Raw genomic sequence first — 18,452 nt, 5'->3', positions numbered from 1 at the left:
GTAAGGACTTGCTTTAAAACATGAGAATTAGGATTAACGAAATTATCTTTTTGTTGTGTTTATTTTCAGTTTCAGTTCTATCAGCAACTGCTTTGAGTAGAAGAGAAAATCTTTGATTTCCCGTGTGTGTGGAAGAACGGTGAAGTTTAGTGATGACCATTTAATGATTCTGTAAGATTTTGAAAATGAAAGTGACAAGTACACTAAAATCGATTATTTGGGTAATCTGCCTCAATGTGTAAGAAATCAGATTTCTTCTTTTTATTTCTAGAAAAGATTCTCAAATCAGCATATATTTCACATGTACTTAAGATGAAAAGTTTGTCACTTAAACTTTGTCCATACCTGTGTAGCTTCTAAGATAAAATCTTGAATTACAAGTTTTTCTTCATTAGACAAACATTTGTGTTCTTCAGTCATAAGAGTAACCTTAAAACTCTCACAATTTATAGGCTCATCTTTATTTGGCCAGTAAACAAATTCATCTTCTGCCTGGAGGATTAAATACCAAAGAAGATTTTAGATTTTAATAAAATGTCTAAGTCAGACTGTGAAATGCAGTTAACTGGTTGTCATAGAAAATTCAACTCAAAATCTTTGACTCTCAAAATTTACTCAAAATCTTAAGCCTTAAAGCAGATTGATGTGCAGAATAAAATAACACACTTAAGAAATCAAACTATTGCTTTGTTAGTTTGCTTTCTTAGCTTATCATTAACAACAGTAAGTTGTTGCTTCTATAACTGATAACTAAGTAGAGAAGATTCTAGGGATTTTAAGGGCTAAGCAATTTCCAATGTCATTTGAAACGGTCAGTCTAACTTTACAGACAAGACGTGAATCTCGAAGTTAAGTACATATGCAAGGGCTCAATGAAATAGGTCTTCTTTTTTTTTTTCATATTTCTATGGATGTACTCACACTGAGGGAATCTTCAAATATCCTAACAAGTTCTGTTAAAAAGAAAAAGTAAACAGAAGTATATGGACTGATTTCATTCATAGTTGCAATTCTAATTTTTCTTAAGCAATGTCATAAAATACTTAAATTTAAGTTAATTTTAATCTACTTTTATTTAAAACTGTTGTTCAACAGTTTCAGACCTGAGAGATTGCACAACCAAATCAGGCCTCATAGTAGATGAGGTGCAACTCCAGTGACATTAGTTTATTAATTGAAAAAAAATTACTTTCTTTGTTTGTAAGCTGGACTTCTGGCTGTTGTGACCTGCTATTGCCCCTGTAAGGAAAGTACAAAAGTGATTTGAGGGACTTACCATGTTTTGACCATCAGGAAGCATAACCACTAGCTGGGCATTATGGTCCCAAATCATCCTCCAGAAATCCTTGATGGTATGGAGAAGGGGATGTTGGGTGATGATGAATTCATTGCTCTGATAATAACCCTACAAAACCAAAGAAAAGATATAAGGAGCCCTGACATATGACTTGAAACATTCAAAATACGTTTTTAAGTTAATGCACCTTAAGTCAAGGCAGTCTTTATTTCTAGACTGTGTTTATAAATAACAATGTGATTACTATAGCCAATGTTTACAGGCTACCTTCTCTATGCCAGGTCCAGCACTAAGCATTTTCTTCTCTTTAAGTCACTCCTGACAGCAGTATTATGAGATAGGAACTGTGATCTCCATTTTACAGATGATTAAACTGAGGCTTAAGAAGTTATGCGTTGTGCCCAAGTTCACACAGCTGTCACCTCCAGGAGCAAACTTATCAAAATGGCATGTGGGCCATGTCTCCTACACTAGATGAGAGTGGAAATCTAGAGGACAGTTCGTATTTCTCACCTCCCACAAGGCCCAACAGCAGAGTGCCAAATTTCATACTTACTGGCAGTGGAACACCTTTGGTGTCCAGACACCTCGGCTGCCTCTACAGGAGAGGAACCAGGGAGGCACCTTGCAGATTTTGCTGTAGAAACCTGGAAGCTGGTGCCATTGGGTTAATAATGATTTCCATGTTGCTGCTTACTAAAATCATGCCTCATTTAGCCCCTTCTGCTCTGGGGTCTCTCAGATCCCATTTCTAACCCCTGTGGGCTCGTTTGAAGCGTGGCATGTATTGATATGCCAGCATTACACATCTCCCTGTTTCGAGTATATTACTCAGTATTTTCTTTCATGGATAACTGGAACAGTGGTTTTGGTATGGGAATTAGGACTTTTTCATTTGAACCCAAGCTCTGTGACTGACTGACCCTAAATGGAAATGAAGGCCACATGACAGCTACTAAAGCACTCATCCTTCTCGTAGAAGATCTAAACGCAGAAGGAAAGCACTGTATCTTCAGAAATCCAGGTGCCCAGTGAGCCCAGTTTGCAGACTGAGAACTGTGCTGCAAACCTGGAGAGGTAATGCCAGTGAGACTGGGCTTTGCTGAAGCTGGTGTGTCCGTGGTCTGCTCAGGGAATCTGCCTTGGGAAACGAAATGCAGCCTCTTAGATGGGTGTCTGTTTTGTATCTATTCATCAGTCCTGAACGGTGAGTTTGGTTTCTGCATCTACTCATTTGCCTTTCTTGAGGTTTCTCCAGTCCCAGACACATAAAAACATCAAGAGATGCTGTGATTTTACTTGCTCCTGTGGGCTGTGGGCCTGCAGATTTGACTTATGTCCACCAGCGGTGCTGCCCATGTCTGCAGTCACTGCTTCAGACAGCCCACTCTGGTTTTGGTACTGGCAGGCACTCTCCCCAGTGACTTCTCCGACTTACCATGATGTAAGAGGCATTGATGTAGTCTGTGCCTTCCCCACTCAGGGACGAAATGCCAACCCTTGATCTTTCCACTGGAACACAGAACACTTGTGGTAAACAACCATGCTCACAGTGCTGTACCTCTCCCCTCCACCCCCAAATTGCAAAACGTAAGCGCATTTCTCAAGTTGAGTGTCTCTGACCTTTAAGCTAATTTTTCTATGGTATTTTGCATCTTTAGATGAGACTTCACAGTTTAAAGTCCTTTTTAACATTACATTATCAGGCATAATTAGAAAAATATGAATTACTACTTTTGTTCCAAGATGTACAAATATTGTCAAGTTACTTACAAGGCTTCTAGGATTAAAAAAGTTCTTTTTCCAAGATTCAACATAACCTACCAGGGATGATGGAAGAAGTTCTGTTCTTTTCCCTGTTGCATTGCTTTAGGGCTGTAGAATAGTCACTCTGCTGGATATTTGATTGACTCAGGAGCTGAGAAAGGGAGTCAAAGAAAAATACACATTATTTCACTGAAGTCACTCAAATAGTCATACACACAAACACACACACACACAGACACGCATGTGATCCAATCAAGATAAGATACTGAATATAAATATATATGCCTATATTTTCCAAGAATTCCCTGAACTAAACTTTGGTTTAGGGAACTCTCTGGCACACTTATGTTCTACACCAGGGAAGCTGAAGGAAGCAGAGAACACTCTAGGTTGACTTTCGGTGTGGCAGGATCCTCCTCATGTCCTCCTCTGTGGGTGTGCACCCTCCATTTCCTCCACCTAAATCTCGCCTACACTTGGGAGGTAAATTGCATGATATGTGTGTATGCGCCTGGACATATATATGTATATAGTTGGATTTATTCATTCTTTCAGTACTTCATTACACGAATAATCTACTTGCTTTTTATCTATTCCACAATTAGTAAATGTTTGGGTTATTTCCAATGTTTTGCTATTTCCAACGTTTTAGCAATAACCATCCCTTGTATATTTCTTAATGTGCACACCTGTAAGGGTTTCTATAGAGAATTAAGAGTCATCAGTGTTTAATTTTTGACAGACTGATAGATGAAAAATGATATATCATGGTTTTGATTTGCATGTCCTTAATTATTGTGAGACTGTGAACTTTAGTGTTCATTAGCCATTTAGATTTCTTCTTTAATGACTGCCTTTTCATATTTCTACTTCATTGTCACTTACTAATTTGTAGGGGCTTTTGACATCTTGAGTGTAAATCTATACTCTTAAAAAGTTGCCAATGTCTTTGTTCTCTTTAACCACACAGACACTTATTGCCAATTTATTAAGTTCTTCTTTAAGATTTCTGTAAATTGTGTTTTTATTTAAGAAGCCTTCCTCTACCCTAAAGTCCTCAAAAGAAATTTTCCAGTATTTTCTTATAATAATTATAAAACTTTGCTTTCATCTTTAAGTATTTAATCCACGTTGAGTAATTTTAGTGTTTGAGGTGTGGTAGGGACTAATTCTACTTGTTTCAACATGGAAATTGTCCCAGTATCATTTATCGATTAGTCTGTCCTTTCCTCACCGGTTTGTAATGTCATACCTATCACATAACAACTTCCACCTGCGCACAGTTCCTCTGGCTCATTTGTCTGTTTTTCAATATTAATTATTATATCTGCATAACAAGTCTTTCATATACATTACAGCAAATTTCCATTTGTTATTTCTCATTTTGCAGCATTGCTTTGGATGTTTTTGGCTCTTTGCTTTTCTATGTTAATTTTAAAATTAGTATCGAACACAAAAGCCTGGCATGTGATAGGTATCTGATAAATATTTGTTGAATAAATAGACACGCAATTTATTTTGAAGAAATTTTTCTATGGATAAACGAATACCTTTTCTTATAGGACAGTACACACACACACACGCACACACCCCCTACATTTCCCTAGTTAGGATGTTAACAGGAAACAGAGTCAACCGTCTCTCTTTTTAACTGGATTCTGATGTCATAATTGATTTTTCCATTTCCACCCTGGGTTATTCAATATTAGCCATATCAATCATTTTCTGTAATTGTTTAGGGGGTAAATGATATTTAAATGAAAATTCTGTTGAAAATAGGTAACATATATATATTTTTTTAATTTAGGGAAAAGCTATCCTAACAACGTGATGTTAATGTCGTGTATTTCTTTATTATCTGTTTCTGGAAGCCGGACTGTGCACTTTTTCTCTCCTTAAAGCATTCCTTCATGACTCAGATAAGCTTGGCTAAGTAAAACATTTATGTTTTCTTGACAGCAGGTTCTAAGTTCACCATTCACCCCCTAACTTTTCTCTCAATCCTCCAAAAGCACAAAAGGTGCTGAGAAGGGAAAAAGTCAGACGGAATTCATAGTGACTAACATCTTCTATGTTGTAAGCTGGGAGAAAAGAGAGAGAAAAAACTGCTATCTCAAGGTTTGTTAACTTCTCTTGGATTTTTCCAGAGTCTTACACATTCTTCCTAGATATTCCTTCTTCAGAAACTGTCCCTGTTTCTCTAGGAATCCTGGGAAGTAAGAGGTTAGTATAGGAATAATGTGGAGCAAAATAACATAGCCTCCCTTCCTCTGGAAAGCCACAACTCTGCAAATCCCCTCAACCCAGCTGGCAGGTCTGGTAACAGCTGTTTTCTGAACTCTTTGCTGACTGATTTCTGGAAGTTAGAGGGCTGGGGTTGCAGGAAGTACAGTATCAGACAAAACATGCTCTCCTCTCTAGCTCACTGCTTCACGACAGGGTGAGTGGGAGAAACTGGGGTTGAAGAAGCTATTGTTGTGGCGTGGCCTATTCTAGTCCTGGGGCTTTAAGTGAGATAGATTTTTTCAGAGAGTAGCATGAACAGCCTGAGCCATAGCACTCATGGTTAAGTGGTCTGGTTTTTTCAAAGTAAAAAGAGCACTTACACAGTCTGTATTATAAGTTCTGCCTGTTCATTCTGTTAAGCTCTGTGCCCTCCTTTCCCAGACCAAGTCTGCATTTAGAAAAGTTAGTCTAGGGTTTCCGACAACTTTTCTTCTTGCTACTCAAAACTAAGGTCCTTGAAATTTACCACGTGGCTTTGCAGCCTGTTGTAAAGAACAATACAAAGCCACTGTGCTTATGGTGCTCTCAAGCCATCCGCGTGGCCTTGTTGACTCAAAAGAGAAGATGTAGGAACATTTGATTCTGTGGTGACACCCAAGAGGCTCCCAAGAGAACTCACCTTGAATTGTTTCTCTAGCTTTGTTTTGCCTGTTGGTCCAGGAATGAGGAGCGCATTCACATAGGCATGAATATGACTGTCTGGCACCTCAGTTTCTTTACTGAGAATGGCTTCAACCAGTGCATCATGAATGAAGACATACTGTTCCTGGGAAAACAATGACAATAAGGAACACTACTTCAGGTTTTCCTTACATGTCTGTAGGTAAAAAAGTGGATAGTATCTTCCACTGACAGACAAAAAAGAGTTTTACAAAATGGGAGGAAACCCACAAATGCTTGCTTACCAGACCTGGCAGGAAGTCAGATGGAGGAAAGAAAGAGGTCAAGAGGGAGAAAAACTCTTCTCATCCCTCCCCCCTTTATTTCTTGTGTATTGATATTTGTGAGAAGGAGGAGGAAGATTCTGGGAGATGAAGCAATGCCGTCTCTGTCCACCCTTGAACCTGAGACCCTCTTCCACATTTTGCACAAGGACTTCCCTAACTTCTTTACTTCTGATGGGTCCTCCCCTTCTGTCCATTCCAATTCTCCTTTTCATCAGTCATACATAGTTTAGCACAATTATCTATACAGTTTTTAATAGTTATCTTCTATTTCATGTACTATGGGGCTCTTCCCTTGTCTTCTCTGACTAGAATGTCATTTCCTTGATAAAATGAAATTTAGTTTGGTTTGGTTTTAAAGCCCACTCAGTCATATGTTTTGGAATGCTTTCATGCTGCTAGCCATACTTTTCAATTTAAATTCATTTTTATTTAGAAATAGTGAAAATAAAACACAGATATGTAGACTTTGTCTTGTGTCACAGATGGGTAAACTATATGGGCCTAAAAGGGGAAATCATTTGAGCATAATTCATATTTCTAAAATATGGAAATGAATCCATTCATTCACTATCTGTAGGAAAAAGGAGGATTTTGCTGGCAGGGATGGGTTTTGATCAATCTACTTACTCTTTTCTGAATCTTTTCTGTAACCAGTGTCATTTTTAAGACATTCTCCATTTGGTCACAAAATAGACAAAATTTAGCTGGCCCATCCATGACTTGTATGCAAGTACCTGGTGTTACGGGTTAAATTGTGCCCCCCCTAAAAGATATGCTGTAGCCCTAACCCCCAGTACCTCAGACTGTGACTTTATTTGTAAATAGGGTTTTTGTAGATGTAACTGGTTATGATGAGGTAGTGACTGTTGTCTTTACAAGAAGAGGAAAATTTGGACACAGATACAGACACACAGGGAGGACAGCCATATGAAGACGGAGGCAGAGATTAGAATGATGCTGCGACATCCACGGAATGCATGGGACTACCAGAAGCTCAAAGAGACAAGGAAGGGTCCTCCCCTAGAGATTTCAGAAGGAGTGGGGCCCTGCCAACACCGTAATTTTGGACTTCCAGACTCCAGAACTATGCGACAATACATTTCTGTTGCTTTAAGCCACCCACTTGTTAGTACAGTACTACAGCAGCCCTACAAGACTTATTTAAAGGGTAATCCAAACTCTGGTCTATCCAGTTTTAGCATTTTAGTGACATTTCCAATCTTAGATATACAAAATTATCCTTTTCATCATACCTCAGTTTGCACCAAATAATTTCTTTGTGAACGAATGTGTTTTAAGAAGCCAAAAATGTTGACAGTTCCCTCATGTTGAATTTGCTGCAACATGCTGTCTAGCACAATATATGTACCTGTCCTTCCAACTCCAGCACTGAAGGGAACACAAAGAGAGAACTGTTTCAATATTAAGCATAAAATAAACTTGACGATGGGTCACTACTGGCTGTCTTGTACCTTAAAATAAGTTCTTTCCCCAAGCAAATGAGCTGCATAACAACTAACTGACCAGTCCAAAATTGTAAGCAGTGTAGTAGTTAAGCACCATGCTTCAAATAACAAAGTTTCCTTTTTCACTTTTTGCTAGAGGTCAAACTGCAAAACAACCTATTTCTTTGCTTTTTTATTAACTGAGGTAACACAGATTAATAATATTATACAGATATCAAGTATACATAATTATAATTTGACTTCTGTACATGCTTCATCACATTCACTACCAAAAGTCTAGTTTTCATCTGTCACTGTACAAACGCACCCCTTTCACCCTCCCCCCACCCGCCTTCCCCTCTGGTAACCACCAATCTGTTCTCTGTATCTAATGTGTTTGTTTGTTACAACTTGACTATTTCTGTTGGAGATTTTTAAATTTTCAATATTTCTATTTATTATTCATTATATATTACACAATGAAAATGTTATGTATGACAGCATAACAAATAGACATTTAATCTGAGAAAAATGAAACCAAACTCAGAAAAGAAAAGGTCCCTGGGTCTGTACTGCCAGACAGACATGTTTGTAAAGGTTTCTGCATTAATGGGAAAAAGAATTTGATAAGGCTTTCAGCTAAAAATATCATTTCAGTGAGATTGTGAGGAATAAAGCATAACTTCAGTCATTTCTAAAGGACCATTATCTATCGACTTCTTCAAAGCCTCTACCGGAGGGAAAGAATTCATAGACAGGGTTTCTTTTCAAATGCTCCGACAAGTAGGAAGTGCTAGAGAGGAAAATTAGCACCTGCTCTGCACAATACGCTGGTCCTTCTCCATTTGCTAAGAAACAATTCCTGACCTTCAGAGCTATTTTTCTTGCATTTTCCTGTTTCCTTCAGCTTATCTTCAGGTTAACAGATAAAAAAACTCAAGGTAGGTCTCTCAAACTTTGTCTGAGGATAACTCCTCAAATAGGTAATTAGAATGTGTCAGATAAGCTGTATATCAAAGGAAAACACTTGCTTCTATAAAAACACAGACAATGCTTTGACAAAAGTATTGCACACAGAAATGCATTTGATTTCTGTGGTCATAAAACTTGGCACAGAATAAGCAGTCAGTAAATGTTAACTGCTATTTTTATTTTCACTGAAAAATGTTAGACTAAAACTCGTAAAGTACTTTTCTTTTTCTTTAAAATATCATTATTTGGAGGCTGGCCCCGAGTCTGAGTGGTTAAGTTTGCACGCTCCACTTTGGTGGCCCAGGGTTTTGCCGGTTTGGATCCTGGGCATGGACACGGCACTGCTCATCAGGCCATGCTGAGGTGGCGTCCCACATAGCACAACCAGAGGCACTCACGACTAGAATATACAATTATGTACTGGGGGGCTTTAGGGAGAGGAAGGAAAAAAAAAAACCCAAAGAAGATTGGCAACAGTAGCTAGCCCAGGTGCAAATCTTTAATAAAAAAAAAATATATATATCATTATTTCTATTCATCAACTCAGTCTTGGATATTAAAGTTCTTAAGCAACAATGAATGGATAACACATTCAATATTATATATTAGAAAGAATTCAGGAAAATGAGAAAGGGATTTTGAACCCAAACTGTTTAAAAATGACTTAAAAGTATTTTACCAAATTCCTCACGCCCTGTGTGCTTCAGTCTCTTTAATGTAAACCTGGCATAATAACTCCACAAGCAACTATGAACTCCTAGGAATGGAGGTTGCATCTTAAACATTTTTATCCTATGACATTATGTTGTAATGTTTAATAACAAAATATTGTTCTACTTGCCTCACACAGTTAATGAGTTGAAATCTAATTCAACAATCAAATAGAATAATAAATATGATAAAAATACCTAATGCTTTGAAATATTCAGCAATCAAATTCTGCATCTGGCATACTCATTTCCCAGTGATCGATATTTATGAAAATGGATATGTAGTTTCATCCCTCTCACTTCATGAAATCACTCCCATTTTGGCAAAACCTTTGTTCCACTGATTCCCTTTTTGTTAGCATAAGCAATTCTGTGGGTTTAGAAACTCGTCTCTGAGACTCACCTGCAGTGAACAACGACAGGCCCCACTGCATGGCGCTTGGCATGGGACGCCTTTCTCACGAACGTCAGCACGGGCAATGAGTACTCTGGCACTCCCATGTCAGGCCACTGGGTGTAGTGGTACTGTGTGACTACACGCCCACTGGGTCTTCCTTTCTGGGAGCCCTAGAAGAGTCCAGACAGCTAATAACAGGAACATACACATGCACATGTGCACATATGCGTGTGCATGCATGCACACACACACATACACAGGGTCCTTAAATATCAACTCAGGATTTATAGCTTGATATCGGTGTTCCAGAATGAAGCAGAAAAAGCACACTATCATTTATGATGGCTACTTTATGTGTCCATTTGGCTAGGCTATGGTGGCCTGGGGTTTGGTCCAACACCAGTCATACCAGATGTTGCTGTCAAGATATTTTTTACATGTGATTGACATTTAAATCCTAGACTCTGAGTAAAGCAGATGGTCCTCCATAATATGAGTGGGCCTCATCCAATTAGTTGAAGGCCTTGAGAGCAAAGACTGAGTGTTCCTGAAGAAGAAGGAATTCTCTTCAAGACTGCAACACAAAAACCCTACCTGTATTTCCAGCCTGCTGCCCTGATGAATTTGGACTCAAGACTGCAACATCAACTCTTACCTGATACCCAGGCTCCTGGCCAGCCCTACAGATTTCAGACTTACAGTGCCCACAATTGCTTGAATCAATTCCTTAAAATCTCTTTCTCTCTCTTTATAAATATATATCCTATTAGTTTTGTTTCTCTGGAGAATCCTGACCAATACAGCATTGTTCTGGTTCTTTTGCTTCCATTGTGTCAATCTCCACTATTTTTAGTTGAATGTGCCATTATCCTATGGGGCATCATATCCACTAAGACCATGGGCACCGTGACCAACCTAGCTCCAAAGCCTCAGCTGGCATTTAGAGACTTGAAAGAAACGTTTGAGACTGAAGCAGAGCTGTGATAAGAACTCTCAGTGCCTTTAGTTATATGTTTTTTACCCTGTCTTGGTTATACTACCCACTCACTTAAAAAAGGACCAGATGAATCACTCAGTTGATGATGTCCATCCTTTGCTGACCCACCTTTTTTATCTTTGTGTTTCTTAGAGTAAAATTCCTCACAGTATAATAGGCAAGCATTTGAACACTCTTCTGTGTGACTAGGAAGTTCCCATACTCTTCACTACCATCGGCAGGCCAGTACTGGTCACACTTTCTCTGCAAAAGAGAAAGAAAAGATGCTATTTCCATATTTCAAATGTGTGACATAAGAGTCATCCCTGAAGTCAGTAGGGGTCTGAGACCGTGAGCGGAATGGACTCCCTCACTATTCTAAATATTTTCTTTCCTTCCTAAATGATTACAGATTAGCTGTAGAGGAAACCAGGGACAGAATCACAGAACTGAAAGGGACTTGAGATGATCTGGTCCAAATTTCCCCCTTTCAGATGAGGAAAGTGAGGCCAGATGTACCAAGTCACTGGAGAGCCAGCACTAGAATCCAGCTCCTGCGAATTAAAATCTATTTCACCCTCCATTGCTTTTCAATGAGCCCCTTTTAATTTTTCTCATAGTACGAGGACTGTATTTAAATAGCAGATAGCTTGATTTATAGTAAAACTTTTTGATCTATAATGTTAACAGTTTCCCTTTAACTGTCATACTTCCTAGAAATGAATCCTGACTAGCTTTCATAACTTTTGCTGCTTCCTAATGCTGTCTCTATTAAAAGAAATTTAAAGCACCTCTAATCACTCTTTTAGGGATGACACAATAGGTTACCCACATACCCTTCCTTTCTCCACGAGGTTTGTTATCATGACGATAACTTCCACATTATGCTCCCATATCATTCTCCAGAAATCTTCAGCTGTGGATTTCAGTGGGCCTTGGGCAGCAATGTAAGCTTTTGGTCTGTTGTAGCCCTAAAGAAACAAACGACAAGTGTTTCTTTGTAACTGATTTGTACACCATTTTAAATTGTACAATACTTAAATTTTTACGGTCAGCACATTTCTTCTATAGAAAACACACTTGCAAAGCTGAAGAAACTTGATAATACTAGCAAAGACAGAAACTCTCCTTTAACCATGATTTTTGTAAAAAGAAAAAAGAGCTCTCTTTGCTTCAACACAATTGTATGCACCTTTAGTCCAAGTGCATTTAATCTAAGTCTACATACTAGGCTTACCAACTGGTCCTTGTGCTGCTTTGAAAAGTGTTTGAGGCATTGGGGCTCAGTTGTCTGCAACAGTCAGGAAACCTCTGGTGTTGTCTCCTTACCGCCTCCTTGGTGGGATTGGGCAATGCTAATCATTAATAGCTATCCTTCCCTGAGCACCCATGGTTAGCCAGGATGCTTTACAAACACTAATTCTAATCCTTAATCTCTCTGCAAAATGGAAGCACCGTCCCTGATTTGGAGATGAGGAAACTGAAGCTCAGAGGCGTAAGTGGCTTTCCAAGCTCCCTGAACTAGCTAATGGGAAAACTGGGACTCAAAACCAGTTCTAACTCCAAAGCCCCTATTCAGTGTGACATACATATTTCCTCATCTGGAAGCACGAGGTGGTTGCCTATAACAAACCCATTGTATACTTGTATTTGGTACTCACTGCTTTGAATTCAGTGTCCCACACAGTGCAAACCTGAAGGCAGCTAGACCGCAAGGTCAGTGTCAGGAAAACAACTGAGTTCTGTTGACATTCAACTGACCACGGTGAAAAACCAGTAAGTGAGTGAGTGGTCTACAGTCCCTGAAGAGTTCCAATAAGTTCCACAAAGGTAGGTATCTTGAGGAATGTCCAAGAGGATAAAGGCTGATAACTGGTTTACTGATCACTTTTAGCCAGTACTAGCTTGGAAATTTTTTCAGTCAGGATTTATTGATCATCTGCTATATATACAGCATTGTGCTAGGAGCTGTGGGACATTCAAAATAAACACTGGTCCTGCCCCTCACATTTAAGGAGTTATAAACCTATCTGAATATATATATTCTGCCTTGAACGTACAATCCCAACCTGAATTCCCTCTCTCACCAGGGAGATAAACCAAACATAACAGCTTGAGTGTTATTCAATCTGAAATTGTTTAGTCACGGGATCTCTTACTGCTGATTTGCATTTTTTATTATCTATCAATTAAGCACTAGTATATGTATGGCACAGTGGTATAATAAATTCATAGCCAAAAAAAATTTGTAGTCTAATATAATTTCTATAAACATTTCAATTAAAACATGCTTACATCAACATAATTGGCATTGATGTAATCAGTCAGTTTGCCATCTTTTTCAGCAAGTTGTGCAAGCTTAACCCTACTGTGATCATCTGTAATAAAAAAAACAAAATATTTCACTATAGCATGGACTACTTTTCAGCATAAAGGTCATTTATATTTACATAATAATTTATCAAATACAATTAAAATCAATGCAAAAACTATTTACTAGGCTTTTGGGAGATACAGAGATGACAAAGATAAAGATAAATATAACAAGAGCCTTCACCTTCAAGAACTTTTCTAATGTAGAAGGTGAGAATGGACATATATTCAGAAAGGAATGTTCAGGTGTCAAGAGGGAGCTACAAAGTACTAGGGGGATATGAAGGCAGAAATCGTGTTGGTTTGGGAAGACAATAAACGTTTTCATAGAGGTTGTAAACCTGAAGCTGGTGTCTTAGATGGGTTTCTAAAGGTGGATCCTGGAGCTGGGAACAGTGGAGAGCCATTGACGGGAAGAGAAGAGTGACGGGGAGTCTTAGGAAGCTAAGGAAGGATGGCAGCATATACACTCTGAACAGGAGGCTGATGGAGGAAAAGTAAGTAGAGAAGGAAGCAGAAGGGACCTAGGAAGCTTCTGTGACTGGTTACAGCAAACAGCTCTTTTAAGGGAAGAACCTCCAAGAGAAACTACTGCAAAGGGAGGCAGAAGAACAGATGCCCAAAAACAGAGGGCGTGGATCCTGCACTGTCCATTAAAAGGGGAGGAAGAGTATGGTAATTTATACATGGTGTACTGTGGTAATTCAAATGTGCTAAAATAAGAAGTTTGGGATTAACTTCAGTTCTACAGAAAAACTATATTTACTTGTGGGAACTACATAATAAGAAAGAAAGGTGTTACTAGAAGGAAATTTGGTAGCTTCACAGGCCAGACTATTCTTTTTAAGGATGAAGAAGTGAATACAGACTGAACCATGACAAGTTAAAGAGAGATTCTGGGACATTGATACTTCGGTGACAGTAGTAGCTCACAAAGGTGGAGGGAATTTACGTCGAAATAGATATATGGCAATGGAAACACGGGTTTGGATACCAGGCTGACCTATTTTTGTATGTTGGTTCTAATATTTTTAGAAGAGTTGTTACTGGGTAAATTTTCTTGGTTGTTTTTCTCCGTCTCTACAATAGGACTGTTATTATTTATTTTGCCAGGTTGTTTCAGGGATTAAGTGAAATAGTGCATTTTCAGTGCCAGGTACAGAGTAGGTGTTCCACAAATGTTAGCCTCCACCCCCTTCTCAATCACCTGGTGGGTATTTTCTGTTTAGCTTGTAGAGGGAATAGTGTAACCACCTCACCCTGTCCAAGAAATAACTGAGTTTTTATGTGCAATGAGGAAAGTTGCTTCAGTCGAGGAAGACAAACATGAAGCAGAGCATTCTATTAAAATATAAAAATTGGGGGCCACGTGGCCTAGTGGTTAAATACAGCATGCTTCACTTTGGCAGCCTGGGTTCGGATCCTGGGTGTGGACCTACACCCCTCATTGGCAGCCATGCTGTGGTGGCAACCCACATACAAAATAGAGGAAGATTGGCACAGACGCTAGCTCAGGGCAAATCTTCCTCAGCAAAAAAGTAAAATAAAATGAAAATTGGTGTAGGCCCTGTGGAAAGGAAGGTGGCACCTATGCAAACTATTTAGAAAATGTGATAACAAAAGGGAGGAGAGGGGCCGGCCCCGTGGCTGAGTGGTTAAGTTCGCATGCTCCGCTGCAGGCAGCCCAGTGTTTCGTTGGTTCGAATCCTGGGTGCAGACATGGCACTGCTCATTGAGCCACGCTGAGGTGGTGTCCCACATGCCACAACTAGAAGGACCCACAACTAAGAATAGACAACTATGTACCGGGGGCTTTGGGGAGAAAAAGGAAAAAATAAAATCTTAAAAAAAAAAAAAAGGGAGGAGAGTGCAGCTTCATTGGCTTCCAGAAACTAGAATGGAACCAGAATTTAAATAACCAAGCTGGTAATACTGTGTTCATACAAATCTAGGGAGCCTACTGAATATACAAGGAAGGATATAAGTAGAAGTTTTGGGGGGAGAATGAAGGTGGATTTCAAGAGATGGAGGAGAAAGGAAAATAAAAGGGAACAGGTGTAAACAAGAGGTGCTCTAAGAAGATAGAAAAACGATGGTAATTTCATAGGAAAAAATAGGTAAACTCGCATTCAAGAAAAGAGCCAGAAAGTTGCTCATCGAGGAGAGGAAGAGAGAGAACAGCTAACACAACAAAGGAAAAGAAGGAATAAAAAGAATGAATCCAACTAACTCTTTATAAGAATCCTGGAAGAATGGCAAGAAAGGGAGGAAAACGGTAGAAGGAAAAATAAAGTCTAAAGAAAATCTCATTTGGTTAGTAAATTCACATAAAGTAGGGAGATCTCAAGTGAAAACAGGAGTATGGAATACAAACAGTGACAGAAACCATATGAAGACTTACAACCCATGGGGCCTGAAGAAAGGACTGGATTAAAATTTGAGTTTTTCTGTTTAAAAGAAACGATGTCATTAATTGCAGAATGTGTTTAAGTTGGGGTGATGTAACAGTCTGTATTACCTAACACTAGCCTTATTCCTGATACAAAGGTCCTGAAAGAGCTACATTGAGGTCGGCTATCAGAGGACTGTGGGACATCAATTAAAAGCAGGCAGTGACAATGACCGCAAAGTCAGAGCTGAGTGAAGGACATACTTACAGGCAACGATATTTATGTATCGGTTCTTGTGCTTATTGTCTGGGTGATTGGAGCTGTCTGCTGTGATACCTAAATCAACAGTACAGCTCTGCACTTCCTGCAAAGAAATTGTACGTGCAACATTTTAACACACATCCTTTCAAACAAAGTGCCTTAAAATATAATTAGGGAGACAAAACAAACAAAATAATCTATCCAAAAAAAATTTTTTTTTTACATGTTACAACTATTTCTTGGCTAAAAAAAAATGCAGTGAAATAATGCCTTACCTGGTAAAACTCTTTCAGTGTCTAATGAGGGAATGAATGCCAAAAAAGTAAAGAAACCAAATTCCACAGCACACGACAAATGAGAAAAAAAAGCGTTCATATTAGGTTTACAATGGAAAACTATGATCATGCAATAAATACATTTGTCAAATACTAACTAAACAGAATGTTTCAAACAGTTGCATGCAAATCAAAACTTCTAACAATTTGGAACCTTATACTTATGTAAAAGGAAAAAATAACACTTTTAAACACTTTTAAAAGGGGACAGTGGTATAATAATATGATGAATTTTTAAAACGGAGATGAGAAAAACCACATATTTGATGACACATTTTGTCATATGAGTCAGATTTGCTAACACTCAAATATAACTTTATTTGACCACCACAGCACTATTTGAAACTCTGAATTAGTGATACACTTTTTTTTTTTGTTTACTATGAGTAATTTTAAAGAGTAAACAGCTTCCTATTAGGTGGTTTATAACAGATTTAGAACTGTCAAAACATTAAAAATCTACTAAAATTTTTTATCATATATGCCATTTTGGGGAACAAAATTTAGATAACATTACTTTCTACATACTTAATTAGTAGATCTCTTTTTAATTAAAACTTCAATGGGTAGAGAAAAATTATTTCTGCTGATTCTCTTTTAAAATGAATTTAAATCCTTTCAGTGATGCTGTCTACCTAAACATATTAGTTTGGAATTTACAATTATTTAGTATTAATATAATAACATGAAAGCCTCATCATTTTAGAGAAAGTACATAACCCAAATATGAATCTGATTCATCAGCAAATGGCCCAGCCTTTCTCCAAACAAGCTTTTAAGGCCTCTTTCCCAGCAAGTCGTTCTGACTCTAGATTTAAAAACAATTTAATATAATGAACCACTTAAAAGGTATAGCATTATTAGTCATTAAGCTAATTATTAAGTTAATGAAAAGTTTTATTGAATCAGACTGTGAGTTAAAAGCAATGGAATTAACAAAACACTTTTTGAGTAAAAATGTGAAGTTATTTTATTAATTTAATTATTATGAACTGCTTAATAATGTTCAAAATGATTTTACAGTTGTCACAACTGTGAATCTGCCTTTGTGCATATGCTATCAGCAACTCTTATTATAAATTGTATATTTTTCTTATGGTTTTTTACCCCCTAAGGAAGATTCGCCCTGAGCTAACATCTGTGCCAATCTTCCTCTATTTTGTATGTGGGTTGCTGCCACAGCATGGCCACCAACGAGTGGTGTAGGCCCTCGCTTGGGAACAGAACCCAGGATGCCAAAGTGGAGCACGCCAAACTTAACCACTAGGCTACGGGGCTGGCCCTTCCTGATGGTTTTTAACATTTGGAAGATTAGACCCATCCTTGACATATTCTCTCTCTTTCAATTTCAATTTTGTTTGATGTATGCCTAATAGTTTCTATGAGTTAATACTGCACCACCCAGTAATCTCTATTGTGGTAAGAAAAATTAATTTGATGTTTAAATATGTAATTTTTTATATATTCCACTTTACTTGACTAAGTAAGGAAACCTCACTTGACTAAGTATACCTCACACTGCCATCACAGTCAATGTAGCTATGACTTAGATTTCTGTTAAGATTAAATGAACTGGCTTCTATTATTTTTAATTTAGTGAAAACATACCACATTTCATTTCTATTTCTTTTGATTTCTTAAAGCTTTCTAATCTACAGCATTTTCCTTCTCTAAATATGTCTTGGTTGATATGACTCCTGGGAAGTAGTTGCTGGGTGCACTGAGGATGGTGGAAACCCTCTCACAGGGATCAGAGCTCAAAGTGCTTCAAAGAGGGACGTCCAGAGGGCAATTTGGGGTTAGGAGAGGGGGAGCAATGTGATGCTTCCTAGAGGGGAGAGGCCAGAGGGGAGTGAGGAGCCGTTGATTGCTGGCATGGAAAGGACGTGAGTTTTAAAATCATAGACCTAGGTTTGAATTCCAGCCCTGCTACTTATTAGTTGCTAATTAACTTCTGTGGAAGTTGATTTCATCAGTAGTATGAACAGAAATAAATACAAATAATTTCCAAAGTTGGGTGAAGGTTGAATGGAGAAGCATTTAGTCCAATGACTGGCATATTACGGAGGGCTCAACAATGGTCACTTTAATTTTTTGTAGTTGTTATCATTAACTCTGAGCTTACGGCACCCTATTTTGAAAAACCTGCTTAACTGATAGTTCAGTGGGCCATGACAAATTTGCAGTAAATTTTTCTGCCCTTCCTAACAGTATTTTACTGAATATTACTTGAAAAATTTTCACTGATTGTGAAGTTCAAATGTTTTTTGCAAATGCATATTTTCTTGAGAAGATG

At 38.2% G+C, this 18,452-nt stretch overlaps 1 protein-coding gene across 4 annotated transcripts in view; it reads right to left on the bottom strand.

Moving 5' to 3' along the window:
* The window catches only part of PTPRZ1 (protein tyrosine phosphatase receptor type Z1), a 177,584-nt gene that overhangs the window by 6,854 nt on the left and 152,278 nt on the right, over positions 1–18,452 (bottom strand). For 2 of the 4 annotated variants that reach the window (XM_008514428.2, XM_008514426.2), the window contains exons 16-27: positions 16,097–16,117; positions 15,828–15,924; positions 13,093–13,175; positions 11,634–11,768; positions 10,927–11,061; positions 9,828–9,991; positions 7,551–7,686; positions 5,970–6,116; positions 3,122–3,215; positions 2,736–2,809; positions 1,277–1,405; positions 346–492 (exon numbers count right to left, since the gene is read on the bottom strand). In XM_008514428.2, the coding sequence (XP_008512650.1) occupies positions 346–492; positions 1,277–1,405; positions 2,736–2,809; positions 3,122–3,215; positions 5,970–6,116; positions 7,551–7,686; positions 9,828–9,991; positions 10,927–11,061; positions 11,634–11,768; positions 13,093–13,175; positions 15,828–15,924; positions 16,097–16,117 (1,362 nt within the window). The remainder of the gene's footprint in view (positions 1–345; positions 493–1,276; positions 1,406–2,735; positions 2,810–3,121; positions 3,216–5,969; positions 6,117–7,550; positions 7,687–9,827; positions 9,992–10,926; positions 11,062–11,633; positions 11,769–13,092; positions 13,176–15,827; positions 15,925–16,096; positions 16,118–18,452) is intronic. The other 2 variants (XM_008514427.2, XM_008514429.2) reach the window with 1 other exon arrangement.

This window comes from Equus przewalskii, chromosome 4 (genome assembly GCF_037783145.1).
Source record: "Equus przewalskii isolate Varuska chromosome 4, EquPr2, whole genome shotgun sequence".
Classification (NCBI taxonomy): domain Eukaryota; kingdom Metazoa; phylum Chordata; class Mammalia; order Perissodactyla; family Equidae; genus Equus; species Equus przewalskii.
This window is presented reverse-complemented; position numbering and strand designations above follow the sequence as displayed.